Source organism: Pipistrellus kuhlii, unplaced genomic scaffold (assembly GCF_014108245.1).
Source record: "Pipistrellus kuhlii isolate mPipKuh1 unplaced genomic scaffold, mPipKuh1.p scaffold_m20_p_1, whole genome shotgun sequence".
Classification (NCBI taxonomy): Eukaryota; Metazoa; Chordata; class Mammalia; order Chiroptera; family Vespertilionidae; genus Pipistrellus; species Pipistrellus kuhlii.
The window spans coordinates 137,879,607-137,899,102 of NW_023425404.1; the positions used below are offsets into that span (position 1 = coordinate 137,879,607).

General features: G+C 33.0%; 1 protein-coding gene across 14 annotated transcripts in view; it reads right to left on the reverse strand.

The window, feature by feature from the left end:
* Positions 1–19,496, reverse strand: part of RAP1GDS1 (Rap1 GTPase-GDP dissociation stimulator 1) — a 114,503-nt gene that overhangs the window by 59,152 nt on the left and 35,855 nt on the right. For all 14 annotated transcript variants that reach the window (XR_004983140.2, XM_036411013.2, XM_036411020.2 and 11 more), the window contains 2 exons: positions 15,870–15,992; positions 10,690–10,815 (listed from right to left, as the gene is read on the reverse strand). Coding sequence is in view for 13 of the 14 variants with exons in the window: in XM_036411013.2 (XP_036266906.2) it covers positions 10,690–10,815; positions 15,870–15,992 (249 nt within the window). In the remaining variant the exon portion in view is untranslated. The remainder of the gene's footprint in view (positions 1–10,689; positions 10,816–15,869; positions 15,993–19,496) is intronic.

Below are 19,496 nucleotides of genomic sequence, written 5' to 3' on the forward strand. Positions count from 1 at the left end.
AAAAAAAAAGTATGTGTATGTAGATATACTGCTGAATTCATTATCTTTTGTATTTTCAAAGAAGTTTTAGCAAATGAAAAGAGTCCACCTTTAACATTCTAAAGTGTTATGGATTATGCTCTGCCTCTCCCTCTGTTGCTATAAAAGCAGCATGCACATAACACTTGATGGGTGTTAATTAATGATGTTGGCTATGCATAGGCTGCACACACATCCACACACTACAGTGAGGCTTAAGAGTGTTTGGCCATAAAGATTGATTTTTAAGATTACTTAATTAAAAGCACCTGACCATTCACTGGGGGAAGGGATCCACCAAAGGGGGATGTGGGCACCTGCACAGTGAAGTGAAGGTGATACAAGGAAGGTACTTGTCTGACAGTCCATCCCAGGAAACCATGGATGGGCTGGGAGGAAGCCACTGCAAGCATGCGTAATCTTGGAAGGTTAAGAAATTCCCAAAGAATTTGCTCTCAAATTCCCCTTGTTCCCTCTCCCTCTCTTGCTCCATGACCTGAACTTGCCCGTGGGCTAGCTGCCATGTGGTCTTAAGCAACTGCATGGCCCATGGCCATGAGGACCCTACGGGCAACAGACTGCAACTGGGAATACAGGTTAAGCTAGCCAGTTGCTGGACTGGACTGTGCTTTGATATGGAGCAAAAATTCTTGTCAGTGGCCTTAACCCTGCTGAAGACAAGTTTGAAATTTTTCCATGATGGGAAAAGGGAAATGGGAGATTTGAAAACAAGGGGTTTAATTCCATAAAAATAAAGATCACCTATTACTTAAAAAGAAAAAGTTTACTTGATAGCCCAAGAGAAAGCTAAGGCACTTAGCAGACAAATACAAATGACATTTTTATTGTATATGTACATTAGACACAATGCTCTGATAAGTGAATTAAGATGACGTATAAAAACCACTTCTTCTTACATTTAAACTCTGACTTTGTTTAAAGAAATTATGATTAAATACCAGCATTCTTAATTAAGATTTGGAAAATATGAATTCTAACTCATCTTCCTTTATTAAATCCTAAAAATTATATACTGAAATATCCTTGCCAATCAGTTCAGCAAGACAATGATAGCATAGTCTTAGTATTAATTGAGAATCAATTTTTGAAGATTCATCTCTGAAAAGTTCTTTGGTATCTTTTCTAAAAAAATATTTTTAGAGTTATCATGAATTAAAATATTAAGACCAATCTATATAATAGTAGTTATAATGCAAATAAATAGAAGTCGACAGACAAAATCTATTTCACATATAATCGGTAGGAACTTGAAGAGACAAAGAGGCAATAACACAATTCCTATATCATTATAAAAATTCATGGAGAGTCACACATCCATTCATTGATATCTATTTTGAAATCAAGTAATTTCTAAAACTCCAAGAGATGTGCTTTAAAGAATAATATTTAGAAACACAGTAAAAAATAAACAAGTTATACAACTGTCTAACTCTGTAAAATTATAGGCCTTGTAAGTATGAACAAGTCCTTAAACTGTACTGCACAATCTTTTTGCAGGTCCCGTCATATTGCCCATTATGACCCATCCAAATAGTCACAACTCTATAAAATTCCTCCCTTTCCCAACCTCTGCAATCTTCATAGGAACCATGATTCCTACTTCAGAGAGAAACAGAAGACATCTACAGAAGATAAAATCTTCTTCCCTTTTTTACCCTCTCCACTATTAAATGTAGAATTATAGGTAACTATTTCTAATCATTTTCAGTATCTCATAAGTTAAGTTCAATTATAGCTAATAAAGGGCAAAGGAAAGGAAGATTTATTTCAATAGAAGATAAAACTTTTTCAAGTAAAGAAAGCTGTTGATATGGCATAAGCTTAAGGTCTCTAAAGACATGAATGGAAAGAACATCTTATGATGAAATACTAGGACTAGGCTTGGTTGTTAGAATGGGAATTATAATTTTTTGTTACCTAAAATGTTAAATGTTAATTTAAGAATTCCGAAGAAAGGTAGAAGTTATTTTTCAAAATTTTTAAAATATGCATTTTTATTGATTTCAATGAGAAAGGGAGAGGGAGAGAGAGGCAAAAACATCAATGACAAGAGAGAATCATTGATCGGTTGCCTCCTGCATGCCCCACAGTGGGGATCAAACCTATAACCCTGAGACGTAACCTGACTGAGAATCAAACTGTGACCTCCTGGCTCATAGGTCCATGCTCAACCACCGAGCCACAGAGACTGTGCTAGAAGTTTTTAATATTAGAAAAAATGTAATATCATTGAGTTATATAAGCTTTGAGTTTTATTAAGTTTGACCACAAAAAAGCCCCTTAATTTCTGTTGATGTCACTTTCTGATCTAGAAAAAGAAGCAGACAACTGCAGAATGCCCTTTTAGATCTGACATGCTCTCATCATTTCTGTTCTACTGTGTCCTTTTTGTGGACAGCGGAAGCAATATGCTGTGTGTGTGTGTGTGGGGGGGGGGGTCCTTTAACACATTAAAATAAAACCTTGAATTTTGCCATTGAAGCTTTCCAATCATTAATCATTATAAACCAGACTCTCATTTTTATTTTCCCCAGTTAAGTATTACTAGAGCCTAAAAAGACTAATGGCAAATAACTAAAAAATTTGTTTTATAAAATAAGCTGTAAAACTGATTTATGAATACTTTCTGGCTGAGTTCTGAAATTGATACTGTCTAGAAGCAATAATCGTTGATATACTCTCAGTGAACAAATGGTGATTCAGAATAGATGCTTAAAGTCAAAACAATTACAACTTGTCCTAGCCGGTTTGGCTCAGTCAGCCCGCAGACTGAGGGGTCCCAGGTTCAGTTCCAGTCTGGGCTCATAAGTTCCCCAGGCCCTGTTGAGGGTGCATGCAGAAGGCAACCAAAGAGCGCTTTAGTTCTCAGTGAATGCAAGCCACAGGTATTAAGAATTTTAGAAGCCTTAGAAAACTAAATGAAAAATATTACTGAAAATCCCCAAACTACACCATTGATGAGTTAATGAAATGATTGAGTTACTTAAATTTACCAGAATTCTCAGTAAATAATGATCAAAATAAACAGCAAATGTCTTTATTAAAATGTGATTTTTAAAAATTGATTGTGATCTTTAAATTTATATTATTAGGTCTAGTAATAATTAATGTAGTTTTCTAATACTTTTTAAAATCGAATTTATTTAAACAATACAACAAAATTTAATCAACAATATAGTTGCCGTTGTTTTCTACTACTTGTGCCCAATGCTCAGGAAGCATTTTAATCCCTCTGTTGTAAAATTCTTGTGATTTTGATGCAAAAAATTTGGTCAATGCATTTTTGAGGCATTCTTCATTATTAAATTTTTTTCCAAGAAGAAAGTTTTGCAAAGAACGAAACAAATGGTAATCGGAAGGGGCAATATCAGGAGAATATGCAGGTTGAGGGAGAACTTCCCATTCCAACTGGCGCAGTTTTTCAGCAGTGATTCTTGCAGTATGCGGTTGTGCGTTATCGTGGTGAAGAATTACGCCCTTCCGATTAATCAGCACGGGTTCTTTTTCTCTTAAATCTTGGGCTAACCTTTCCAATTGGGCACTATACACTGCACTTGTAATGGTTTGGTTAGATGGTAAAAGTTCATAATGAAGAATTCCTTTAAAATTCCACCAAACACACAACATCACTTTTTTCTCATGCAAGTCAGGTTTTGGCGTGGGCTGCAGAGCCTCATTTTTGTCCAACCATTGAGGCCGCCTTTTCAAATTAACATACAGCACCCATTCTTCATCTCCGGTAACAATTTGCTCTAAAAACGGCAAACGGTTTTGATGAGAGAGGAGCAAACTGCAAATTGTGACTCTTTGATTACGGTTGTTGTCGGTCAACTCATGAGGAACCCATTTTCCAAACTTTTGAACTTTGCCAAGTGCATGCAATTGACTGGAAATTGTTTTTTGTGAACAATTTAAAGTTGTCACAAGCTCTTGTTGGGTAATTTGAGGATTTTGCACCAAAAGAGCTTGAAGAGCTTCTTGATCAAAATTGGACACACGGCCTCGACCACTCTTGTCATCTAACGAAAAATTTCCCTCGCAAAATTTCTCAGACCAACGCTGGCATTTTCTGGCGCTAACTGCATCTTGACCAATAGCACTACAGATGTTTTTTGCAGCCTCAACTTGCTTTTCTTCCTAATTGGAACTCGTAAAGCATGCAGTGCCGAATATGCTCTTCATCCGCCATCTTCTTAGCCCTAGTTTTGCAACAAAAACCAAACCAAACACAAACTTTTTCAAGCAAAACTTGTTAATTGCACTTCACACGTTCTGTAGATACCACGTGTTTGAAGGTTATGTCAATACAAGTCAACGCCAAGCAAGATTTTAAACGAATGTTTAAAAACGACATTAATTATTACTAGACCGATAATTAAAAAAGAATAAAATACCAATATTTTTTCTAAAAAGTTAAAACACAAATTCATGATGCAGGTTTATTCATGAGTATATTTTTACCCTGTCTTTCAGATTCAGTAGTTTAATATCTTTATCTGTTTGAAATGTTATGCTTTTGTGATGCAGACATGGAGGAAGAACACATGGAGAAAAAGGGAAAAACAGTTTATTAAAAAATTTCACAGAAATTAAATGTTCATTATGTTCATAAGTATATTCACGTAAGATCTGTAAATTATGATTCCATAATATGAAGTAGATTATCCAGCAAAACTAAAATATTTTAGGAATAATATTAACTTAGATTACTGATTAATGATATATGGTACATTGCATAATCAACTAGTCAAGTTATTTAAGACCTCTCATCAAATTAGCATTTATTCCCCTGCCTTTATCAATCTTTTGCAGGATACCTACAATGTTTCACATACTGAGTTAGGTTTGAGAAATACAAAGACAGTTATTCACAGTTAAGAAGAGAAAAGCATGAAGAAAAATATTTAAGCAATAAACACAATTAAGTTTTCAGAGTACAATGGAAGCACAAATAAAGAAATTAGTTTTACCTAGAGGGTTTAGGAAAAAAAGATTCATGGTCATATTTCTCAGAATGTCCTTCAAGTCCTTATCTGTATTTATTATATGAACAAAGAAAAAAACAGTATGTACTTTACTGTTTAGATATCTGATGGATTATCTTCCTTAGCAAAGCTATTAAGAAAAAACTTATGTAACACAAACTACCGGGTTTCCCCGAAAATAAGACATCCTCCGAAAATAAGACCTAGCGCATGGAAAGATAAGACATCCCCTGAAAATAAGACCTAGTGCAACTTTGGGAGAACAAATTAATATAAGACATTGTCTTATTTTGGGGGAAACAGGGTATATAAATTTGAAAATGTGTAATTGATGAGATTTAATAGTTCTGAACAACCCAGAAACTACCAACACAATAAAAATATCAAACATTTCATCACAATGAAAAGATTATTCATGTTCCCTTACAGATCATCTCTCCCTTGCCTCTGGCCCTAAATAACCCACTGTTTTTCTGGATTCATACAGTATGTAATCTCTTATATCTAGCTTCTTTAATTCAGCCTAATGATTTTAAGATCCACCAATAGTGGCAGGTATGTTAAATGACTTATTCTTCTTTACTACTGAATAGTATCCCATTGTATGGCTACATTACTATTTTTACTTTAAATCCATTCATATTTAAAGAGATTTGTTATGTTTCTATTTGGGGACTATTGTGAATAGAGCAACTATAGAAATACACCAGTCCTTTTCTGAAGCTGACTTTAATGTAAAACTTTTCTAATTAATCTTGCAATAAATAATCACCCAAATCACAAAATAAGAAAAAAATCAGAGCTAAACGAAATATGTGATAAGAAGTAAAATTTGAAAAGACTATGAAGAAATTATGTCACAATGATTCAGAATAATAAAGAAGGAAAGGGACGAGACCTTCATGTAAGATTTATGCAATTGACGCTACTCTCAGAAATCATGAAATATTTTCACCTGTAGGCTTGGCTATTAGTTGATCAATTTTAACATCAAATTACTTTTTAAAAAGTTGCGTGTGATTTCCACACAGTTATGGTTCCCTGAAAAATTAGAACCCATCAATATCTTTACTAAAATTTAAAATGCATTTTACTCATGATCCAGGTGCAGGCAAAATGCATGAAAGCCTAGATTTAAAAACAAAAGCTATAAATGTTACCCCAGTGAAATTATAAAAATGACTCATGAAAAAAAACAACCACCATGACTGTTAAATATTCATATGTCAAAAAAGAAGCACAAAGCTTCTTGTGACAGAGCATTATATCCAGGTTTAAAGTCTGCCTTCATGAGGAAAATTCCAAATATTTACATTTATAGTGCAGGAACAGGAAAGCACAAGTCCCACAGATGCAGTATAAAATTAGGTCATGGCATGGCATAGCTCATGTGTGTCTGCTGATAGTGGTATTAATTTCTGTAATCCAATAGATTTCTCACATCAGTCAAAATTTTTTGACAATTATACTTTTCTCAAAAAGCCTTTATATAATAATGAAACATCTATAAATCACCAGACATTTCCTAAAGAAATCACTAAAGTTACACTATTTCCTATGTTTTTATATACTTATTTTATTAGCAGAAGATTGTGGTTACATATAAAAGAAGTAAATTATTTCCATAAAATTTTCTTAAATGACTTCTAAAGAACATTCAGGTAACAATGGAAATAATTTATTGCTCCAATTAGTCCAACTGCTCAAGATCAAAATAAATTTTATTCCAATTATTTTAGAAATAAAAGATGCTTTTGTATCAAACTATTTCATGCTAAAATAAATCATGCTAGTCTATGTGTGTGTGTGTGTATGTGCACATGTCCATATAGCTCTGATTTAAAATTCAACTTGAAGTGATAACAGTACAGTTTCTCTAGAAGTACAACTCTATTCAGCAGGAAAAGGTTAATTATTCACCTTTTTTTAAGGCATAAAAAATTAAAAAGATTCAATTTAAACAGCAAAAAAGGCAGTTATTCAATTTTAACATGTATTAATTTGAATTATATATTATACATATTCTCGAATGTATTAAACACATATATTTAATATCATGTAATCATTTTCTTCAAGCTTCTACTATCTAACTTTTAAACAGTATATCCCATATCAATTATTTCCTAACCTTAAGCAGTAACATATACAAACAGGAAAAAACTTCTTCCATCATCAATTTATCCCTATGAATTATAAAAGGTGTAAATTTAATATGGAGCTCTTCAATACTGTAAAACTATTTAAATATATCAGCAATTTAAAATGTGCACAGCTATATAGACAAAGCTAATACTGAAAGAAAGGGCAAAGATAGCCATATAAGGAAGATAAAATAACTCATTGGAAAGGAACATGTAATTATACAGGCCAAAGATGTTCATTACTGAAATGTTTAAACGTGTTTGTTTGTTTTTTAATTTTAGAGAGAGAGAAACCTTAACCCTGACTTTAGGGGTCAAACCCGCAACCTGGGTACATGCTCTGACTGGGAATCAAAATGGCGATCTTTTGTTGCATGGGACAATGCTCAACCACCTGAGCCACACCAATTAGGGGTAATACTTCTGTTTATTTAAAATCACAATCCCTAGCATATTCCAATCACAACTTTGCTGATTTCTAAAAATGAAATACAACTTTCTTTTTTGATAGAAAAGGTTATTTTGCCAAAGTCCAAGAGCAAGAGAGTTTAAAATGTTGCTTATATCAAAAGTCTGCTTGCATAGTTCTAAAGAGAAATCTATAACTGAAGTGCCTTGAATATTTTCTGGAAAAACAGAAAAAAAGACCAGGTATTTTAATGTTTCCACAAAGCGATTCTTTCATTTCTATATGCAAGAGACAGCCTGGGAATTAAAAAGCTCATCAACAATTAAGCCTCACTATGTCCCATTGAGCAGTTTTATCGTCTGTTACCAGATGTTAGCATTATGTAAGATTGTTTCCTCCCATTAGGAAGCTTTCCTAAGATCTGGTAAAAGCTAGTAAAACTGAAATCTAACCTATTTTCAAAAGATTTCCATGGATTTATATATAACTGAAATATGCTTGCAAACACTTTACTTTTTAATATTAAAATAAAAATCTGTAAAATAGGCACACATTTCTCAAATTTATATTTCTAACAGTGAATTCATTGTGGTTCTTTACTATCATAAACCTAGAATTATTCTGAATAAACTCACACAAAAAATTATACATTTAGAGTATATAAAATGTAAGTAAACATTATTCCAATGTATAAGGTTTATAAAACACAAATGTGAATTTTAAAACATATTATTTATAAGAAAAAGACTTCTTGTATTTAAAAGACTTCTTGTTATTTATAAGAAAAAGACTTCTTGTATTTATAAGACTTCTTGTATTCTTTGAAGGATAATAGAAAACTACATTCTCAAGATGGAAAGTTAAAATTAAAATAGAAGCCATTCAAAACTTTTAAAAAGAGAAATCTAATTTCTGGGTCCTTTCAAACTGCCAATTGTCATAAAATATGAAAAATACATTTCAAGTAAATTCACAAGTCAATTACATAGCATCATATTTATAGATTTTTATGTTATTCTTGTAATTCAAATATAGGTACTATGTTTTTCCTACAATTCTTTGGAAAAATCAATAAGAACTTCACAGAAAATTAATTTCAAATAAAAGGTAAATAAACATACATTCTTAGGAAAATTATATGCATAAACAGGACACAATGAACACATTTCATCAAATGATTTATAGTAATAAATTACTTCTTATATTAATTTTTAGGACAATTAACTTCATTTTTCTTAAAAAAGATTTAAAAGTATAAAAAACAGCCTGTATTCACTATGCTCAATTTTCCATGGAACTATAATTTCCATTAAATTAAATGAGAACAAAGTGGCTATAAATATTACTGATAAATGAAATTTAAAAAACGAACATCATAGCCTAAAGATTTTATACTGTATACCTTGTAAGAACAGAGTAAATGGATATGATAAAAACACTATAATAATGGACTGCGGTTTCATCAAAATAATAATAATATTTATTAGACATTTATTACCCTAACTTCAAGGATCTTTAGAACACAGGAAATAAAATTACTCTGTGCCCATAACAACCAGAGCAATATGAAACAATAAATCACTATGGCTGTTTCTTCTATTTTAGCAATATTAATTGAAACTCAAGGCAAAAGTATACTAAACAGGTATCTCCTATGTTCAAATAATGGGTAATTCAAGAATAACTAAATTAAAAATATTAAAAAAATACTCTGGATAGCCTTAAATTCTAAAAATAAAACAGGATTGTAATGATCAGTGCTCTCCAAGTATATGCCATCAATCATTCACAATTACTCTGTAGAAGTCTTTATAATATATATTGTTAAAATTAATCATGTAAAATATAAATAAGTGGATCATTCTTGAAAACTAACATTGTAAGCTATAGTGTTTAATAAAAACATTAAGTATGAAAATGTAAATTATAAACATACAGCACTAGAATTTTGTAAATAAAGTTAACATCCTAGCAAAAAAGAACTAGCATCTATTTCTTCAGACATAATAGTTAATGTTCCAGAAAAAGGAAGTAAAGGAGAATATAGGAGGCTAAACTTACCGCCACTGCTACAGACAAGTTATGACTGAAAGCTGTAGTTTTAACCCTTTTTTCAATTTCTTTCTTTTATCATAAATGAATAAGTTTATTACCTTATGTAATATCTGGTTTATGTGCACAAATCACTATTGGAAGCACTGCCTATTATAAAAAGGCTTTGTCTAGTGTGTTTACAACAAAATAGAACTCATGTAAAAGGTGAATCATAAACTCAATGAAGAAAATAAGCAATAAAAGTTATCCTAGTTATATAATAGAATTAAATTCCTAGGAAATTTTAAAGGTGAAATTTAAAGTATTTGTTTTGGGCTCAGAAAACATAAATCTAAGGAAAATTAGGATAAATCTAATTAAATTAAATGTACTCAAAATTTTTCTATATTTTGCTTACATATATGTGACAAAGGAGAAGTAGGAAGTGTAAAATTTTTGCAATATATCCATATCCAAGTTCTTGCTTTCTTTTTTTGCCTATAACAGTGTGTTACAGAAAACGGTGAGGGTGATAATGGCTTTGTGACAAATAGGAATGGACTCAATGCAGATGTAGTAGGCCAATCTAGCTTTTGAGAAGGTAATAGTTTTTATGGTTTTACTGAATTGCAAGTAATTAAAAGTATATTTGGACTGCCCTGGCCGGGTTTGGCTCTGTGGATAGAGCATTCATCTGTGGACTGAAGGATCCCAGGTTTGATTCTAGTCAAAAGCACATGCCCAGGTTGTAGGCTTGATCCCCAGTGTGGGGCGTGAAGGAGGCACTCGATCAATGATTCTCTCTCACATTGATGTTTCTATCTCTCCCTCTCCCTTTCTCTCTGAAATCTATAAAAATATGTTTTAAAAAAATGAAATAAAAATTTATTTGGACAGACTTCAAAACTTTAAAAAACTGTGTTCATAAACATTCTCATTCAGAGACAGTACTGTCATATAGATCCATGTTAGTGGCTTAGCCTAGAAAAGACAATGCTAAGATTAAAAGGGAAATTAGTCTGAAAAATCATAATCTTTAAGCAAAAGTTTATAAGTGTATCACTGATATTTCAACACTTACGGCTATCATAGCATATGTTTCCTAGAGCCCTGCCCGTTTGAAGCAGCACTTCCTGGTCTTTGCTATTTAGCAGCTGCACCAGTGGTGAAATCAATCCAGCATCCACACATGGAGTTCGCATGAACTCTGAAAATAAAAGACATATTTAATTAAAAATCTAAAAATTCACAAGTTACATATAATGTTCCCTAATAAAATAAATACTATTAAAATGGTTAAAGTGGCTTACCATTGAAGAGTACATTTCTGTTCAAAATTACCATTGGTATTCTACTACATGCTTCATGAAAAAGTACACAAAATGAGTGGGGTCGTATTTTCCTTTGCTAATAGTCTGCCATAAACCAAAAGGATTTTTAATTAACTTACTTTATACCTAATTTATCACCATTTTCTTATAATGATTGTATGTGCTTAAGAAGCAGCATGTGAAGGTGGAAACACTGGTAATAGTCTTTCCATGAGCCTGATAATGAAAGTACAGCAGGTCCTCAAACAGCTTGTTCTGTTTAATTCTGTTTTGTTAAAATGCTGATGAGATGCAGAAGAAATCTAAGTCTTGTTTATATCAAATTAGCCTATGGTAAAATCAGTTTTGTCATCCATTGTTTCACCACAATTCTATGAACCTATTAATAACACTAAGTGAGGACTACTATATTACAGTTACAAACTAAGCCATCAAATTGCATAATTTTCACTCTATATTTTCCAGAAATTCAAAATACAATATTTTTATTAGGTCTAGTAATAATTAATGTCGTTTTCTAATACTTTTTAAAATCGAATTTATTTAAACAATACAACAAAATTTAATCAACAATATAGTTGCCGTTGTTTTCTACTACTTGTGCCCAATGCTCAGGAAGCATTTTAATCCCTCTGTTGTAAAATTCTTGTGATTTTGATGCAAAAAATTCGGTCAATGCATTTTTGAGGCATTCTTCATTATTAAATTTTTTTCCAAGAAGAAAGTTTTGCAAAGAACGAAACAAATGGTAATCGGAAGGGGCAATATCAGGAGAATATGCAGGTTGAGGAGCAGATAGGTGTTGATCAGGCTGGCAGGGGAGTGGTTAGGGGGTGATTAGGCTGACAGGCAGAAGCGGTTAGAAGCAATCAGGCAGGCAGGCAGGCAGGCAGGCAGGCGCGTGGTTGGGAGCCAGCAGTCCTGGATTGTGAGAGAGATATCCAACTGCCTGTTTAAACATCTCTTGAGGGGGTCCCAAATTGGAGAGAGTGCAGGCTGGACAGAGGGACCCCCCATCCCCGTGCATGAATTTCGTGCACCGGGCCTCTAATTCTACATAATAAAAGGCTATTATGCAAATTGACCGAATGATGGAACAACCAGTTGCCATGAAGCACAATGAGCAACAGGGGATAGATGCTCAACGCAGGAGCTGCCCCCTGGTGACAGGAGCCTTTCCCGCCTCAGCAGCAGTGCTAAGCCATCATCAGACATCCAGAGGGTGTTCCCAGACTGCCAGGAAGAGCAGGCCGGGCTAAGAGACCTCCCTTAACACCAAGTGCATGAATCTCATGCACCGGGCCTCTAGTCATAAATATACCTTTTCCATTGATAAGATTCAAAAGAACCATCTATTCCTTATCTTCATTCCTACTCCTTATTAAAATTCATTTTATGGATCACTCATATCTGCTGCTGTTCCCATACATTTGATCTAAAGCCTCAAACATATTCTTATACTTCAAACCTTATTTTCCCTTGGGTTTATAATATACCATTCTAAATTTAACACTCCAATGATACCATCAGAGTCATGATTAGACAAACTTTTATAGAATGTCTCATGAGAGACTAATACAAAATTTAAGGATATAAATATACCTAATTGATGAAAGTTCTCTAATAACCAATATTAGAATCATCCTTTTGAATATCACAACTTACTGAATGTTCTAGTCAATAGAGATCTAGTTCTTCAAACCATAATTTATCCTACATAATCCTTTCACTCAGCGAGGGTGAACTCCTTAAATGGTACCACAAGTAGCCGGGACCGGTTTGGCTCAATGGATAGAGCGTCAGCTTGGGGACTAAAGGGTCCCGGGTTCGATTCCAGTCAAGGGCATGTACCTTGGTTGCGGGCATATCCCCAGGAGGGGGTGTGCAAGAGGCAGCTAATCGATGACTCTCTCTCATTGATGTTTCTAACTCTCTATCTCTCTCCCTTCCTCTCTTTACAAAATCAATAAAATATAGTTTAAAAAAAATGGTACGACAAGTACCCTCCATAAACAATATCCCTCTTTTCCTTCATTTCAAATTCTTAGAGCATATCATATAGGGCTATTACGTGAACTGTTACCTCTGAAGCAGCTTCTTTTCTCCCTAACATAGCTATTAAGTCAAGAGGTATTCCTCTCTACCTAAATAAAGGATTGCATTTCTATCATATCTCTTACTCACCTCTAAATTACTGAAAATCCCCTATAATTTAAACTCAAAGATTAAGAATATTTTCTTACTTCTAAAGCTAACCTTTAAGTATATTGTCAATGTTTTGTTTTGAACTCAGTATTATGAGATATTCTATGACCTACTGAAAATTATACTATATAATAGTACTTCCATGGTTTCAATGACTATAGAAAATGACACATCAGTCTACTTATCTACCTCTTAAATTAATAGTTACTTTAGAATCTATAGATTTCAAACCTTAAAATAACTTGTCACTAATTCAAATTAATCAAATTAAAGGCAGATCTTCATTATGCTTTTCATCTCTCCCAATGCCTAGTTTTCAACAGTGAAATATTTAAATGACTACAAAAATAAAAGATTTAGGAACAGTCTGATTTGCATTCATTTCATAAATGGAATCTGTGGTTACATCTTTTTTTTTTTCCTGTTTGTTTTGTTGTTGGTATTCTTTAGGTAATGGTAGCACTGATGAATTACTATTTTTCTTTGCTTTTATGTTCTAATTGTCTATATCAACCTATCTTTCAAATTTTTGATGCTGTAATTGATACTCAGTATTCTTGAAATGAAAAAGGGTAAATAATTACAGGAAAATTGTGGATTAAGTAAAACTGTTCTGAACTGAATTTTTTATTCCAAAGCATATAAAGAATACTTTAACCCAGCCAGTGTGGCTCATTGGTTGATCATCAACACGGAAACAGGAGGTCATGGTTCAATTCTGGTCATGCCTGGGTTGCGGGCTCAATTCCCAGTAGGGGTGTACAGGAGGCAATCAATCAATGATTCTCTCTTATCATTGATGTTTCTCTCTCTTCCTCTCTCTGAAACCAATTTAAAAAAACAAAAGAATACCTTAAATATACAAAATGTTATATTTTAATTAGCTCAATTTTTTTAAAAGATAAAATTAGTATATTCCTCAGCTTTTTCAATCAATGTAAAAGCATCACTACCAGTACCTGGAGAAAGTAAACTTCTTCCAGAACCTTTTGCTTTTCAAACAATTTACTTTTTAAAGCAAGGAGTGCAGCCCCCATTAGCTAGTTTTAAAAACATGAAGTTACCTACTTCAGATGGATAAATGTGAAAACATACCAGTAATTTTTCAGGAATATGTTTAAAATAAATTGATCTACATACAGAAATATAGATATTATTACAGAATGACTGAGATGGTCATCCTCTCTCAAAGTGGTACCTACTATCTACATCCCTGGTATCTGGAAATCTATATTGTGATTCTAATGAGATTAAAAATCAACGACTTGATCTTAAAAATAAAGCTTCTTTGCATCTAAGAGTCAGATAGTGGTTGGTCTATATCCGTGGCCGGCAAACTGTGGCTCACAAGCCATGCGGCTCTTTGGCCCCTTGAGTGTGGCTCCTCCACAAAATACCACGGCCTGGGCGAATCTATTTTGAAGAAGTGGCATTAGAAGAAGTTTTAAAAAATTGGCTCTCAAAAGAAATTTCAATTGTTATACTGTTGATATTTGGCTCTGTTGCCTAATGAGTTTGCCGACCACTTGTCTAGATTAACAAACTATTTCTGAGGGGGATCTATTTTCAAACTAAATCTGCTTCATAAGTTCTTTGTTGTCCTGAGGTAATCACTGCTAATTCACAGCAGTTCAAATCTGCTTGAGGTATATGAAATATTTCAAGACCTGAATGTTTATGACCAGCTGAATCCAAAGCACAGTATAGTGATAATATAATTATAATAGCTATTTGTGATTTAAATATAAAAACCTTACTGAAGCCTGAAAGACATTTTGAGAACCTCTAAACAAATGAAAATAATGTCATGGTAATTTTCTATTTGGTAATACATTTATGAACAAATTGTTTTACTGGGCTAAAAACAACATATATTGGTATTGTACAAAACCACCTGACATAGTGATTACACAAATGAGGCCAGAATTAAATTTTTTTTCTTAAAAGTGCAATTTACTAAAATAAAATGCCTAAAACAATATACTGAGACAAACTAAAGGTATTCCATTTAGTTTGGCCCTCTTTTAATGTTAAAAACTGCTTTAAGTCAGGGTTTTCTCAAATTGACCAAATTAAAAAAATCATATGCAAATATTTCTGTTACAATAAATTCTTGTAAAGAATCTCTTATTAGATATAAACTATATGTAATGGGATGGATTAGCTATTATATGATCTAAGCTTTGCTGTCATTATTGTTTTTCCAGAATATTCTTAAATGAAAATTAAAAAACTAAATGTTTTCCATGAAGGTAATGCAGAAAACAGAACATATACTCCAACTGCTCTGTTGCTGTCAAGTGCCAATGTCAGGAGGATAGACCAGACTAAAAATAAATAGTTCACACCTGGGTACAACACAAACAATATATACATTTAAAAGAATAAGCTAAGCTCTCTATGACAATAAAGATAAATGATTCAGTGGCAAGTTTAAGAATCCTATAACCAAAGTAATAAAGGATATAGGTACATCAAGGACTAGTAGTGTTTTCCTTTAATTCTACTCTAAAAGAAGGGAATAGCAGATGCGAAATGTATAAATAAAATGACTATAAGTATAGTCATTTTAAACAATTACTCGAAAAAGGCAAAGAAAACAAATATAAAAAAATGAAAAATGTCTAATCTACAAAATTAAAACATAAATTAATAAAACATACTGACAATTAAGGTGTAAAACTGAAGATGTTCCCAGCAGAAAAGTTCTTGAGGAAAACCTCACCATTTTTGGCAACTTCAGCTATGATGTTAGCTACTTTGGCTGTGCAGGGAGACTGTGGAATCAACAGAGTTTCAAACAATTGAAGTATTCCACTTTCTTGGATTTTTTCGCTTGTTTCCATATCTGAAAGAGATATATACAAAGAGCTTCAATAATAATCTTCAGCAATAACCTGACAATTTTATATACAATACATTCTTCAAGAATTCTCACCATCCAAATGAAAATTTGTTCAGTTTACATTCAAATGTATGCAATTTATATAAAACCAGTGCATGAAATTCGTGCACGGGTAGGGTCCCTAGGCCTTGCTGGCAATCAGGGCCTTCCTTCCCCTGGCTGCCAGCTAGGGCTTTCCTTTGCTCCATGATGCCCCTGGTGGGCAGCACACATCACAGCAGGTGATCAAACTCCTGGTCGGTAAACTTCCAAGGGGACAATTTGCATATTAGCCTTTTATTATAGAGGATTACCTTCATTTCCACAACATGCTTTTGAGTTTTTGTACAAAACACTTTATAATGCAATCTTTTATCTATCTACAGTCAGATTATAAAGGAATTGTTTCTGAATATACCATTTGTATACTAAACTTACTTTTTTAATGTCATTTCCAAGCCTGTCTGTTCAGAGTAGGAATGTCTTTTTTCTACTTCCCTTCTGAATTCTATGACAGTGTATTATTTTTACATATATTTACACACTTGGAATGATTATAAAATTAGTGTTTATTTACATAGTAGAGGCCCAATGCACAAAATTCGTGCAAAAGTAGGCCTTTGCTGCCTCGGCCCTCGAGGACCCAGCTGCCTCGGCTTTGTGTGGAAGGTCATCTGTTTGCATATTATGCTTTTATTATTATAGATAATTCATTTTCAAGATTTAAAAGAATCTACAGAAATGATTTTTTTTTTGTTTGTCTGTCTGTTTGTAAATGCCTGTTTTCAAACTGATGACCATTCTGGTTCAAGCACTGATAATGCAAAGCAATGGAATTGCAAACATCAAAAATCATTTCACTTGGTCTTTATGCAACCTCAATTTGTCGACTATTGCAGTTTTGTACCATAAACTTTGTTATGTATCTCCATTAAAAAAAAAAAAAAAAAAGTCTAGTAGCACTTTAGGATAAATTTTCTTTGTTCAAAGCTTAGTCTGACTTCACATTATTTCATATCAGTTAAACATGAAAAGGAGTGAAAATTAAGTGAGTTATCAGCTGTTAAAGTGTGTGTGTGTGTGTGTGTGTGTGTGTGTATAAATATATATATATTTGGACACTATATATACCGTGGGGCAAAAGTAGGTTTACAGTTGCCTACTTTTGCCCCTCCCTTTATGGTTTGCTATATGCTGTCATAAATTTTTAAAATTAGCAATTAAATGAGCAAAAAAAAATCACCTCATATTTTATATGGAGTGATAGAGGAAACTGTATTTCTATATGACTACTATGTTTTTCATTCAACTCTTCAAACCACCTCTAATGATGAAAAGAAGTAGTGAACAGATTTAGTGATATAGAAAGTCAAGAAACCCCTAATTCTATCTTTTTTTTCCTACTTCTATCTTTGATAAAATATATAGAAAGAACTTTTCAATGAAACCAAGTTACTTCATGTATCTGTTATTAAAAACATGACCTATTAAAAATAAAAGATAACAAGAACACCTGAAATGAAGATGCAAATAAAGAAAAAAATCAAGGAAATAAAACATAAAATTGCTATTTGATGCTAAACAATGAAGAAGCATAGCAGCCCTATCTGGTCTAGTTCAATGGGTAGAGCGTCAGCTTGTGGACTGAAGTGTCCTGGGTTCAATTCCAGTCAATGGCACATGCCTGAGTTGAGGGTTCGATCCCCAGTAGGGGGCGTGCAGGAGGCAGCCAATCAATGATTCTCATCATTGATATCTCAATCTCTCTCCCTCCCTCTCCTTCCTCTCTCTAAAATCAATAAAAATATATATTTTTTAAAAGAGGCATGGCATATGTTTAAAGATAGAGTGGTAAGCTTATTAAAACATTCAATTTAAAATTGTTTCTATGTATAGATCCTCTATCTTTACATACTTTAAATATACACACTAATAAGAGAGAAGTCTAAAGATTTCTTAAGAGACTAGTAGCTTATGTGATCAATAGAGTAGAAAAGTAATTTTAGTAAAATAATGAGAAATTCTACAAAAATAATGCATTTTTTTATAGTAAGTGCAGATTAGTGCAATGTTTTTCAAACTGTGGGTCCCAATCCATTAGAAACTCTGAAATGCATTTAGTGAACAAGGACCAGCAATTTCTTGAAGAGACCAGAATGAACAACACCAGCAAAAGCAACAAAATAGGACAAATTTTACCCAGAGTAAGGTAAAAACAGTTAGTGAAACTTTGAATTATTATATGCACATGCGTAATTAACTGTATGTGTATTCCTACTGTATGTAAAATGTATTTCTAACCACATGCTCTGGTAAAAATGTTAAGAATCGCTTTGCTGTGCACTGCTTGACTACCCAGGGTTATAGAACCATAACACTCTCTTATTATCAAGAGAAGCTCGAGTTGTCAAATGGCTAAAGCAATAGGAAAGTGTATAGGTACTTATACTTCCATGTATTTATTATCTTTGAAAAAGTAATTTGCATTTCATTTATATGTGTTTATCCATGACATTGGTACTACAGATAAGTAGCCAAGATTATGCAATGTTGAAACTCAATCAATGCATTTTCTTTTCCTCGAATAAGCACAGTGCATTTTCACACAGCTAGTACTATTTTAGTTTCTAACATTTTATGTACTACAAAAGATATACGTAGTGCTTAAGACTTTATTTATTAGTTGAAAAAACAAAAAACAGATGCCCAGAAAAATGCAGTAAACTTGTCTAAAAGTCACCCATCATACTAATCACAGAGCATAAACATCAACTTCAGATCCTACTGAACTAACAAACTGAAATGTATGTCACCTGGCAACCACTGGTGTTATTTTTTACAACAGAAAACTTAAACATAAATAGCTGAAACCTGTCCTCTTGTATGCTGTCACTTACTAGATTTCTTATAATTCACATTATTCAAAATGTCATGTACACATAATGGGGACATAAATATAGCAGTTGTCTTTTTAGCAAGCCCATTTATAAAATACAATGTGCCCTTTTGCTTTGGTTTTGTTTCATGGATTAAAATAAGTTTTTAAGGTACCACCTGAAAACCTCACACCAAATTTCCATTCATTTTTTTTTTTTTAATCAAGAAGCCAAAAAGAAAACCCAATTTTCCATAGTAACCCTCTTCCTTTTCTGACCAGAAGATGTACAACCTTAGATTGCCCCAGGGGTCTTGTGCCACCATCTATTAGTGCTAGGACAAAAGAGTAGGAGTATGGCATAAGGCATGGATCTTGATTAAATGTTAAGTCAAGGCATTTATGTGCTTGGAGGCAAGCACTTAACTGCAAATCACCCATGCGTGTCTCCCTTTGACTATAACTGAAAGAAAAGCTTAACATCAGAGCTGATGGGGAAAGAGGAAGAATGAAAACAATACAAAATTCTTATACTCAGATGAGACAGACTTTCCAGATTATAATCCAAGGAATTGGAAGAAAAGTTATACTAA